This window comes from Mugil cephalus, chromosome 18 (assembly GCF_022458985.1).
Source record: "Mugil cephalus isolate CIBA_MC_2020 chromosome 18, CIBA_Mcephalus_1.1, whole genome shotgun sequence".
In the NCBI taxonomy this organism is placed as follows: domain Eukaryota; kingdom Metazoa; phylum Chordata; class Actinopteri; order Mugiliformes; family Mugilidae; genus Mugil; species Mugil cephalus.
The window spans coordinates 2,675,235-2,687,764 of record NC_061787.1 but is presented as its reverse complement, the minus strand read 5'-3'; the positions used below and the strand labels follow the sequence as shown (position 1 = coordinate 2,687,764).

Sequence of the window (12,530 nt, the reverse complement as noted above, 5' to 3'; positions counted from 1 at the left end):
GTCTGGGTTTTAGAACCAGGAAGTACTGATGGTATTTCTGTAGTAAAACACCTGAGAACCTCCATTTCAGAACGTCCACTCATCAATATTCAGATATATTTGTCCTCATGGTGAAGTATGTAAAGATTTACAGCTGGGTACTAGTGGATGGATTGAACTGCAGTTTTCTCATCCTCCCATAGTCTGTGTGTAGCAACCAGCCAGTATAGTTAGAATGTGATCTTAACTGATCAGTTCTCCCTATCAGTCCAGTTCCCTGACAGTAACACTCCTTAGACTCTTCTAAGCTCAGTTCAGACTGAACTAACTCAAGCTACAACAGTGAAGGACAGAATCAGCTCTCTTTGATGCAAGGCTTTTACTGTGAGGTCTCTGCAGGAAGTGTTGAGTTTGTATCAACAGCAAACAGCAGGTAGATCACTCAGTGTTTAATAAAACAGACAGATAGGAAAAACAGTTCATTGGTGTTGATGAAAACAGGAGAGTTTAAAACAAAGGAAGTCAATTCAAATTCTTTCTGTTCTATGTGAGCGTCTGAGCTTCTGAGTGAAGTCAAATGTTGACAATCTGCAAATGATTTTAATGAAGAAATGTGCTGACAGAGAGAGGAAGAGGAGTCATGTTTCTGTAGAGGAGCAGCTGTCCTGCTGTGCTTTGTGTCAGGACGTCCTGAAGGATCCAGTCTCTACCAGCTGTGGACACAGGTTCTGCAGACAGTGCATCACCTCATACTGGGACCAGTCTGCTTCATCAGGACACTCCTCCTGTCCCCAGTGTGGAAAAAGATCCAGAACAAGTAAGACTGTATATCTCTCTGCTCAACCTAACCCAAACCAGTCTTATTTTCTTATAACTGAGCCTTGTTAATTACCACTGATATAAATGAATCTGTTGTGACCAGCTGTTACGACCCGACAGGGCAGAAAATGTCTAGGGGAACACAAGGAGGTAACAATTGAGGTAAAAGGAGAAAACAAACCAAAGAAGCCAACCAAGGACCGTCTGCAATCGCAGGGATTTATTCACAATATACAATAATCCAAGAAGAAGCCTTTCGCAGACACCACAAGGCCGACCAGAAACAAACACGCTGCACACGCTGGCTGCAGGATCACTCTCCTAATGACGCACACAGGTCGGATCTTTATGGACTACAGCTGGCAATCAGCTAATCAGCTGATTGAGGTGGAGGGGGGGAAGGCGGTACCTGAAATGAGAACAAAAAGACAAGGCCACACACACACACACACACTGGCCCGTAACACCAGCCATTAAGAGGCTTTTCATGTGAAACAAACACAGGAAGTGGTTCTCAACTAATTAGCTTTTTTTTTTTTCGTAGTATGCTTATAAACATTGCTCATCATTTTGTGAGTGGATCAGTCTTAAATATTAGGATGGAACAACCACAGTGAGCTGTTAGATGAAGAGCTGTAGACAAGCTGCTGTCAATCAAACACCGACATGGGCCCTTAGAGGCTGATACAACAAAGAGCACTTCTAATGTTTCTGTTCTTTGTGACTTCAAACAGGGATGACTGTTTTCTTTTTTTCTCTCTTTTGTTCTTCTTTCCAGCTGATGTTGGCCTGCAGGAGGTTTTAAATGAACATAAGATCAGTCTGAGGAGGAGATGTGAACATGTGACTGAAGGAACTGATGTAAGAGGAAGAGGAACCCTCCTCAACAGGATCTACACTGAGCTCTACATCACAGAGGGACAGAGTGAAGAGGTTAATACCCAACATGAGGTGAAGCAGCTTGAGACAGCTTCCAAGATGAAGGCCCTCCATGACACTCCAATCAGGTGCCACGACATCTTTAAAGCCTCATCTGACCAACAGAGACACATCAGACTGGTTCTGACCTACGGCGTCGCTGGTGTTGGAAAAACCTTCTCAGTGCAGAAGTTCACTCTGGACTGGGCAGAGGGTTTGGAAAACCAAGATGTCAGTGTGGTGATTGTGCTTTCGTTCAGGGAGCTGAACTTGATCAAAGATGAGCAGTACAGTCTTCTCAGGCTGCTCCATGTTTTCCATCCAACATTACAGAAGGTCACAGCAAAGCCGCTGGCTGTCTGTAAACTTTTGTTCATCTTTGACGGCCTGGATGAAAGCAAACTTTCATTGGACTTCAACAACAGTGAGGTTGTGTCTGATGTCACACAGAAGGCATCAGTCAACGTGCTGCTGACAAACCTCATCAAGGGGAACCTGCTTCCCTCGGCTCTGGTCTGGATCACTTCCAGACCTGCAGCAGCCAATCAGATCCCTCCTACATGTGTTGACAGGATAACAGAAGTACGAGGCTTCACTGACGCCGAGAAGGAGGAGTACTTCAGGAGGAGGTTCAGTGATGAAGAGCTGTCCAGCAGAATCATCTCCCACATCAAGACCTCCAGGAGCCTCCACATCCTGTGTGGAGTCCCAGTCTTCTGCTGGATCACTGCTACAGTTCTGGAGCACATGTTGACTACAGAGCAGAGAGGAGAGCTGCCCAAGACCCTGACTGACATGTACTCACACTTTGTGATAGTTCAGACAAAGAGGAAGAAGAACAAGTACCATGAGGGACATGAGACGAGTCCACAGGAGCTGATGGAGGCTGACAGGGAAGTTCTTCTGAAGCTGGGGAGGCTGGCGTTTGAACATCTGGAGGAAGGAAACATCATGTTCTACCAAGAAGACCTGGAGCGCTGTGGTCTGGGTGTGACAGAGGCCTCAGTGTACTCAGGAGTTTGTACAGAGATCTTCAAAAGAGAGACTGTGACCTTCCAGAAATCAGTCTACAGCTTTGTTCATCTGAGCATTCAGGAGTTTCTGGCTGCAGTCTACATGTTCCACTGTTACACCAACAAGAAGACAAAGGTTCTAAAGAACTTCCTGGGGAGAGACCATCAGGACTGCACAAAGTCTCTGGATGACTTCCTGTATGGAGCCCTGAAGAAATCCCTGAAGAGTAAAAATGGTCACCTGGACCTGTTTGTTCGCTTCCTTCATGGCCTCTCTCTGGAGTGCAACCACAGACTCTTAGGAGGTCTGCTGGGTCAGACAGAGAACAGTCCAGAAATCATCCAGAGAGCCATCAACAAGCTGAAGAAGATGAGGACTTTTACAACCTCTCCTGACAGAAGCATCAACATCTTCCACTGTCTGATGGAGATGAACGACCTCTCAGTTCATCAGGAGATCCAAGAGTTTCTGAAGTCAGAGAACAGATCAAAGAAGAAACTCTTTGTGATCCAGTGCTCAGCTCTGGCCTACATGCTGCAGATGTCAGAGGAGGTTCTGGATGAGTTGGACCTGAAGAAGTACAACACATCAGAGGACGGACGACGGAGACTGATCCCAGCTGTGAGGAACTGCAGAAAGGCTCAGTGAGTCCTGATCATTAACAGAATCAATCAGATGTTCATCAGATGATCACCTCACTCTGTTTCATACTCATTCAGTCTGGATCTAGATGTAAATGATCTGATGTTAAAACAGATTTATATGTTTTCTAATCACAGATTTACTGGACGTGGACTCTCAGAGACTCACTGTGAAGTTGTGTCCTCAGCTCTGAAGTCCAACCCTTCCTATCTGACAGAGCTGGACATGAGTAATAATGACCTGAAGGATTCAGGAGTGAAGCATCTGTCTGCTGGACTGGAGAGTCCAAACTGTAAACTGGAGACTCTGAGGTCAGTTCACTGACTGGAGCTGTTGGAGATTTTATTTATTTATTCAATTCAAATCATTGACTGATGTGTTAGATGTTCTTTAGTTTATAAATGTTGTGTTTTTCTGAATGGCTGTAGAACATAACTGGCAACAACAAGTCCTGGTAAATATGCTGCTTTGGTGCAAGAGTCCATTCACTTCTCCACTGATGATAAAAACTAAATACACAGTCACAGACTGTTACTGATGTTGTTGAGTCAGACTGATAGAAGGCTGCTGCTCTGAGTCACCATGAAACACATCATACATTTCACTTTTATTCTTTATTCAGTTTGAAGAGCTGCTGGTTGTCAGAGATCAGCTGTAATTCTTTGGGATCAGCTCTGAAGTCCAACCCCTCCCATCTGAAACATCTGGAGCTGAGTAACAACAACCTGAAGGATTCAGGAGTGAAGCAGCTGTGTGGTTTTCTGGAGAGTCCAGACTGTAGACTGGAGACTCTGAGGTCAGTTCACTGTCTGTTACTGTTGTAGATCTGATATGTTTAATCACCAACTGAATCTAATTCATTTTCATCCACAACTTTCCTCCATAAATCTGTAAATGTCCTTTAGTTCAAGACCAGTGTTTGTAGCAGAAACTGTAGAAAATGTCCTCTGTTAGTTGTTAAAGTCAATGAAGCTTAAAGGCTGTTAGGACACAGTGATGTTGAGCTGAACATTTAACACCTGAACACATCTGATTGAATTATTCATGATTGTATCAATGTCTTTTATTCTTTATTCAGATTAAAGAACTGCAGTTTGTCAGAGATCAGCTGTGATTCTCTGGTCTCAGCTCTGAAGTCCAACCCCTCCCATCTGAAACATCTGGACCTGAGTGACAACAACCTGAAGGATTCAGGAGTGAAGCAGCTGTGTGGTTTTCTGGAGAGTCCAGACTGTAGACTGGAGACTCTGAGGTCAGTTCACTGTCTGTTACTGTTGTAGATCTGATATGTTTAATCACCAACTGAATCTAATTGTAAATGTCCTTTAGTTCAAGACCAGTGTTTGTAGCAGAAACTGTAGAAAATGTTAAAGTCAATGAAGCTTAAAGGCTGTTAGGACCCTACACACAACCAGTTCCTACCAGCACCACATGCCTCTCTTCCACTGTCCATCCTTCCACATCTTTGTTGTACTATTTTCTCCCCCTCTATTCACTGAGGTGTAGCACTGCCCTCCGTGCCACACAAAGTAACTACACTCAATAAAGATCACAAGGATAGTTCCCAGGGAGGGCTGGTTATGGTCACACACACACACACACACACACACACACACACACACACACACACACTGAAGTAACAAAATATTCAGCTGCAGGAATATAACTGCATCAATCTCATATAATGCAGACAAAAATATTAATGATTTAATCTACATATTTTATTCTTTATTCAGATTGTATAGATGTTGGTTAACAGAGATCAGCTGTTATCCTCTGGTCTCAGCTCTGAAGTCCAACCCCTCCCATCTGAAACATCTGGACCTTAGAGGAAACTTCCTGAAGGATTCAGATGTGAAGCAGCTTCTTGATCTTGTGAAGAGTCCAGACTATGAACTGGAGACTCTGAGGTCAGACTCAACGTTTTCTTTGTGTGCTGAGATGAATATGATGGTAAAGTTGTGGTGACATCAGGCTGATATTCTACTGATGTTGAGCTCCAGATTTCAAAGCTTCATAGAAGAAAAATCCTCCACTGGATGACTGAATCTGAAACTCTTGATTTCCACCTTAAATCTGTCAGACACTTCGAACAGAACTAAAATCATTTCCACCACATCAGACTGGAACTAATAAATGTTCAGTATCTGCTTGTGGAGTCTAGTGATGATTATAGTGACATATTCAAAGTAAACAGCATCAATGCTCCAGAAAATAAGACTTTGTTTGAATTCATCCTGACATGTTTGTTTTCTTTGGAAACTTGAGAATCTTCAGTGGAATCAGAAATAAATGTATCTGCACAACATGATTTTGTAGAGATGGAGCCTCTGGTGGAGCTGTCAGAGTTCAGAGCTGAAGTCATTATGTCTTTATGTTGTTATTAATATTAATGAGAGCTCTTCTTCACTTGTTCTGTTTGACTGTTTAAAGCTGCTTGCTGTTGGCTTCAGATGTTTAGAGTTTCCATTTTGTAAACTTGCTCATTCTGAACCTTTAGCTCTGAACACATGATGGAACTCTGAGTGACTTCAAGCAGGAACTTTGTAAACTCACATCTTTTATTCTTTTTCCAGACTGGAGGACTCCAGTGTTTCAGAGATCAGCTGTGATCCTCTGGTCTCAGCTCTGAAGTCCAACCCCTCCCATCTGAAACATCTGGACCTTAGAGATAACTTCCTGAAGGATTCAGATGTGAAGCAGCTTCTTGATGTTGTGAAGAGTCCAGACTATAAACTGGAGAATCTGAGGTCAGTTCACTGTCTGTTACTGTTGTAGATCTGATATGTTCTTGATCTTGTGAAGAGTCCAGACTATGAACTGGAGACTCTGAGGTCAGACTCCACGTTTTCTTTGTGTGCTGAGATGAATATGATGGTAAAGTTGTGGTGACATCAGGCTGATATTCTACTGATGTTGAGCTCCAGATTTCAAAGCTTCATAGAAGAAAAATCCTCCACTGGATGACTGAATCTGAAACTCTTGATTTCCACCTTAATTCTGTCAGACACTTAGAACAGAACTAAAATCATTTCCACCACATCAGACTGGAACTAATAAATGTTCAGTATCTGCTTGTGGAGTCTAGTGATGATTATAGTGACATATTCAAAGTAAACAGCATCAATGCTCCAGAAAATAAGACTTTGTTTGAATTCATCCTGACATGTTTGTTTTCTTTGGAAACTTGAGAATCTTCAGTGGAATCAGAAATAAATGTATCTGCACAACATGATTTTGTAGAGATGGAGCCTCTGGTGGAGCTGTCAGAGTTCAGAGCTGAAGTCATTATGTCTTTATGTTGTTATTAATATTAATGAGAGCTCTTCTTCACTTGTTCTGTTTGACTGTTTAAAGCTGCTTCCTGTTGGCTTCAGATGTTTAGAGTTTCCATTTTGTAAACTTACTCATTCTGAACCTTTAGCTCTGAACACATGATGGAACTCTGAGTGACTTCAAGTCTCACATCTTTTATTCTTTTTCCAGACTGGAGGACTCCAGTGTTTCAGAGATCAGCTGTGATCCTCTGGTCTCAGCTCTGAAGTCCAACCCCTCCCATCTGAAACATCTGGACCTGAGTAACAACAACGTGAATAATTCAGATGTGAAGCATCTTCTTGATCTTCTGAAGAGTCCAGACTATAAACTGGAGACTCTGAGGTCAGACTCCATGTTTTCTTTGTGTGCTGAGATGAATATGACAGTAAAGTTGTGGTGACATCAGGCTGATATTCTACTGATCCACACTGAGGATCTTCGTGGTAAAGTCTGTTTTCTTCTTCTGTGGTTTAGTCAATTGACTGTGGCAGAGCTGTGTTGAGCTCCACATTTCAAAGCTTCATAGAAGAAGAAATATCCTCCACTGGATGATTGACTCTGAAACTCATCCTGATGTGTTTGTTTTCTTTGGAAACTTGAGAATCTTCAGTGGAATCAGTAATAAGTTTTTCTGCACAACATGATTTTGTAGAGATGGAGCCTCTGGTGGAGCTGTCAGAGTTCAGAGCTGAAGTCACTATATCTTTATGTTGTTATTAATATTAATGAGAGTTCTTCTTCACTTGTTCTGTTTGACTGTTTGAAGTTGCTTCCTGTTCGCTTCAGATGTTTGAAGTTTACATTATATGAACTTGTTCATTCTGAACCTTCAGCTCTGAACACATGATTTCAATAAGGAACTTTTATTCTTTTATTCTTTATTCAGTTTGAATGAATGCAGTTTGTCAGAGATCAGCTGTTATTATCTGGTCTCAGCTCTGAAGTCCAACCCCTCCCATCTGAAACATCTGGACTTGAGTAACAACAACAACCTGAAGGATTCAGGAGTTAAGCAGCTGTGTGGTTTTCTGGAGAGTCCAGACTGTAGACTGGAGACTCTGAGGTCAGTTCACTGTCTGTTACTGTTGTAGATCTGATATGTTTAATCACCAAACTAATCTAATTCATATTCATCCACAACTTTCCTCCATAAATCTGTAAATGTCCTTTAGTTCAAGACCAGTGTTTGTAGCAGAAACTGTAGAAAATGTCCTCTGTTAGTTGTTAAAGTCAATGAAGCTTAAAGGCTGTTAGGACACAGTAAAAAATAAAGAAAAACACCATCTGTCACTTTTTAATCGAATGAATTTGATGGATCAAAGTGGGCGTGACCGATCAAGTGGGCGTGACTGAGGAAGTGGGCGTGACTGAGGAAGTGGGCGTGACTGAGGAAGTGGGCGTCACCAACTTTCAAGGTGGGCGTGACTGAGGAAGTAGGCCGTCAGCAACTTTCAAGGTGGGCGTAACCAACGTTGATTGGATGTTGTGGCATTTCACTTTCCTTGGGGGTAGGAAGTCGGGGTCTGTGTGAGAATCTTTTTAAGATGAGTCAGCGGGGTCACGACCCCCGAGGTAGGAAGTCGGGGGGTATGTGAAAGTATTTTTATTACATGAAACAGCGGTGCCACGACCCCCGAGGTAGGAAGTCGGGGATTATGCGAGAATCTTTTTATTAGGTGAAAAAGCGGTGTCACGACCCCCGAGTAGGAAGTCGGGGATTATGTGCAAGTATTTTGATCAGGTAAAAACAGCGGTGTCAAGACCCCCGAGGTAGAAAGTTGGGGGTATGTGAAAGTATTTTTATTACCTGAAACAGCGGTTTCAAGACCCCCCGAGGTAGAAAGTCGGGGGTATGTGAAAGTATTTTTGTTAGGTGAAACAGCGGTGTCGCGTATAATACCGCTGGTCAGTCGATGTCATACGCGCATTTCATCACGGCCTGCCGCTGAAGACATCACATCAGTCCTGCCTGAGAGTCTCCAAAGAAGCTAATTATCTTTTTTTCTGGGGAGGGTAAGTAATCTCTGTACCTTTATTAGCGGGTGATTCCTTTTACTACACCTAACATAGTTTTTCCGAACCTGTTTTTTTCAGAATAAAGATATCTTTTCGTGAAAGCATCAAAAATGGATTCTTGTATGTAACATTTTAAGACTTACATGATTTTATACATGTTTCATTGTTACGGTATAAGGATAACACAGGGCCTTTCTTCCAGACACTGAGAAAGCGGCCTTCTTTTGCCGTGCATATGATGAGGACAGCCAGGGCATCTTATGTAAGGCAGTTATTTCATTCAAATGAGGCTATACATTTTACAGAAATTTACAAGAATTACTCTTGTATTTTTTTTGTAGGCACCCCTGAAGTAGTCCCATCCACCGCATCTGTATCAGTTCAGAATGGTTAGTTACTTTCCTTTAACAAAAAACAAAAAACAAAAAACAAAAACAAAACTGCATGTGTGAATATATTTATATGTGTGTGTGTGTGTGTGTGTTTCACTAAAGTATTATAATAATAAATTGTTTTCTGGTTTTAGTATATCCTTCTCAGACCGTAATCTGGCCAGGGAGCGGACTGTTTGAAGGTAGAAGCACTAACACTCTTCCGCTATCCTTTGACTGTGTATCCCAGAATGTATGTGATAGATTCTATTGACTTGTATTATACTTTAGCAGGTGACGAAGCAATACAGACAGCGTTTTGGATTACGAGAACGAGAGTGGACTTCTATCTCTATCTGAAATTCATTGCAACAGACAGGCCCGGGGACACCTCCGACTAACGGTAAGAAGAAGAAGTAAAATTTTAAATAAATAAGTAAAATAAATCTAAACCCGTCTCTCTCCATTTTGTAGAGTGCAGACCAGAAACCCGCTCACAAGGTGGACAAGGCTACTTGTACCAGCGAAGACGGTGTCTACCCGCTACTCGTCATACCGACACGCCAGAAAAGCAAGTCAGACAACCGGCTAACAGTAAGAATTATTATTTATTTATTTTTTTTTAAGAAACTAAATGATTATAAGTAAGCCATGTCACTCATTGTGATATTTTAACATGATTCTGATAGCTAAAGAAGCTGACACTGACGGAGGACCATCTGGATCCGAAATTAGCATACCAGAAGCGCCAGAGAAAGCCGTGATGACGGTAAAAGTAAAATACAAATTTTTATACAAACTTAAAATAAATAATAGCTAATCAGCTAAATAAAATAAATACTTCTTTATCTATTCTGTAGACTCCAGGCCATACCCCAGACTGAAGCATTCCACTAGAAGAAGCGGCAGGAGGAATACGAGGAGACCAGCTTCTGGACGTCGGGGTCTATCGAGAGGGAAGGTTGTGAAACTTTTTGAAAATACTGACTTCTGTTTGTGAATTGACCTCAGCGTTGACTAGGTAGAGTCGTGTGTGTTGTAATGATGAATGATCAAGGGGAAAATTCGGTCTCGCAGTCAGCTCTGTTATCTTTACAGTCTTCGGTCTCGCAGTCAGCTCTGTTATCTTTACAGTCTATGGTTGAAGTGTTAAGCGATATCCCTCACCTGCAAACTTTACCTCCACTGGTTGAAATACAACAACAATTAGAGATTTCAAACGAGCCTCAGGCTCGCCACGAACCTTCGGATTTACAGAATTTGGAAAGTATCGATGTAGCCCTTCAGCGTTTAAGAGAAGCTCCGTCCAGTCCTCCATCCCCCGAGCTTTTACCTCCGCCGCTTGAATTACAGCCTTTAGAGATTTCAAACGAGCCTCAGGCTCGCCACGAACCTTCTGATTTTCAAAATTTGGAAAGTATCGATGTAGCCCTTCAACGTTTAAGAGAAGCTTTGTCCAGTCCTCCACTCCCGGAGCTCTTACCTCCTCCCTCCCAACCCCGCGTCGTTTGTCCGTCTAATGTACCATTACCTCGGCCGACGCAGGTTCCCTCTGTTCGTCCCAACCGAAGATTCCGTGCCTGGTCCGTCTAACCTTTTACCCCGTAAACGATCCGTTACCCGGTCCGTCCTCGTACTTCCCACCTACAACACCAGCCGCTCAGAGGGGTGCGGGTCAAAATCCTGAATCCCCCGGGAGGGTCTCCAGAGATAGGTTTAATAACATTGAAATAAGACAGATGCTAAATTTCAACTTTCCCAATCCTGTGAGTAATTACGCAGAGTTTTATCTTAATGTGATGGAGACTCTCCAAGCAGCGGTTGAACGGGCTGTATCCTATGCCAGACAGGGGGATGTGCTGCAACTAGAATTAAGGGGGGAAAGATCAAACAGCGCCTCTGTCATAGTCACACACAACGGCAGTCTACCTCTAAACCATGTTCAAGAGGCTCTCGACCGCCTTGTGCAATCAAACATGGCCATTATGCCGGAAGATGAGATGGAGTTACTTGTGCAGGTGGTACGTAGTCCTAGAGGGGGTGTTAAAAGAAAACTGCAAACCATTTTTGACGATGAAATCTGCAGGAAAAAAGCCCATTGCCTGAACATTGTCATCAATCCTGGCAACCAGCTCTGCTTTGCCATTAACCCGCTCAGCTTTTAAACCGTGAATTAAACCCCACGCGTCAGGCCACTGAGCACGCTAAAGTGCTACAGAATCATGCGGGGTTAGCGGACGACACGCCTGTGACTTTTAATGATATTATCAAATTTGAACAGGCTTTAGATTGCAAAATCGTCGTCTTCTTCAGAGCAGACGGTGAGCGGGCCCTGTCTAAATTCCAAACATCTGAAGGAATGCATCCTAAAAACCCTCTATCTCTTCCTCCATCAGAACCATTACTATGGTATCACCAACCTGAAAACATTTCTAGGTGCACGGTACGTCTGCGGTTACTCCCACACAGGTTTTACTAACTTATGGCAGCATCAGTGCCCGGGCCGTTGTTCTGTATGCTTCACCTCAGACTGCACAAAAACCGAGACTAAACTGATTAATTGCCCCGATTGTAATATGACGTGTCGATCCGACACATGTTATTTAAAACATAAAATACCTCGTCACCGCCCCACCGCCGGTACAGCCGCCAGCAACTGCGGTACAATTAAAAAGTGCAATACCTTCAAAGTGGTGTATTACTCAGCCATCAGCGGCAGCACCCAGCACAAATGTCGAGCTAAGACATGTCCGGTCTGTTCCGTAAAGGACCCGGGCGAGGATCATCTGTGTGACATGACTCCTTTGAAGGTCGAGACTGATTATTCGAACCGCATAGTGTTTTATGATTTTGAAACATTTGTAGATGGAACAGGCAGACACATCCCATTTTACATCAGTACACAGTCTATGCTTGGAAAGAAGTGGGGTTCCGGGGCATGAGTTGCACAGCTAGCTTCTTTAAACACTTCAGAAAACAGAAATACAGAGGCTGCATCTTCATAGCTCACAACGCTAAGGGTTTCGACAGTTACCTGCTTCTCAATCATATAATTCAGCAAGGTATGGCACCCCGTGTAATCATGCAGGGCAGCAAGGTGTTGCAGATGGTGGATGAGGCGTTCCGTCAAACATACATTGACTCGCTTTCCTTTTTAACCATGCGCCTAGCAGATATGCCCGCAGCCATGGGCCTCGAGGGCTGTGAATGCTCCACGCGACCAGGAACTAAGCAAAGGTTTCTTCCCCCACCTTTTCAGTTCAGAGGCTCACTTAAATTATGTAGGCCCTTACCCTCCCCCAGACACTTACGGCGTAGACAGGATGCCTTCGGACACGCTGAAAAAGTTCAATGCCTGGTACGCCACCAAAGCTGGCTGTACATTTGATTTCAAAAAAGAGGCGGTGCTTTACTGCAATCTCGATACTGAAATCCTGGCAGCATCATGCTTAA

At 43.2% G+C, this 12,530-nt stretch overlaps 1 protein-coding gene and 2 long non-coding RNA genes across 3 annotated transcripts in view; all 3 read left to right on the top strand.

Moving 5' to 3' along the window:
* Positions 1-543: 543 nt before the first annotated feature.
* The window catches only part of LOC124995455 (NACHT, LRR and PYD domains-containing protein 12-like), a 29,885-nt gene continuing 17,898 nt past the window's right edge, over positions 544-12,530 (top strand). The window contains exons 1-5 of the mRNA XM_047567835.1: positions 544-796; positions 1,577-3,374; positions 3,510-3,683; positions 3,995-4,168; positions 4,451-4,624. Of these exons, the coding sequence (XP_047423791.1) occupies positions 574-796; positions 1,577-3,374; positions 3,510-3,683; positions 3,995-4,168; positions 4,451-4,624 (2,543 nt within the window). The 5' untranslated portion in view covers positions 544-573. The remainder of the gene's footprint in view (positions 797-1,576; positions 3,375-3,509; positions 3,684-3,994; positions 4,169-4,450; positions 4,625-12,530) is intronic.
* LOC124995497 lies at positions 8,909-9,386 on the top strand. Its single transcript, XR_007110715.1, has 4 exons — positions 8,909-8,968; positions 9,048-9,095; positions 9,233-9,280; positions 9,369-9,386. It is a non-coding gene; the product is annotated as an uncharacterized LOC124995497 (long non-coding RNA).
* On the top strand, positions 9,634-10,034 carry LOC124995505. Its single transcript, XR_007110723.1, has 3 exons — positions 9,634-9,671; positions 9,767-9,846; positions 9,938-10,034. It is a non-coding gene; the product is annotated as an uncharacterized LOC124995505 (long non-coding RNA).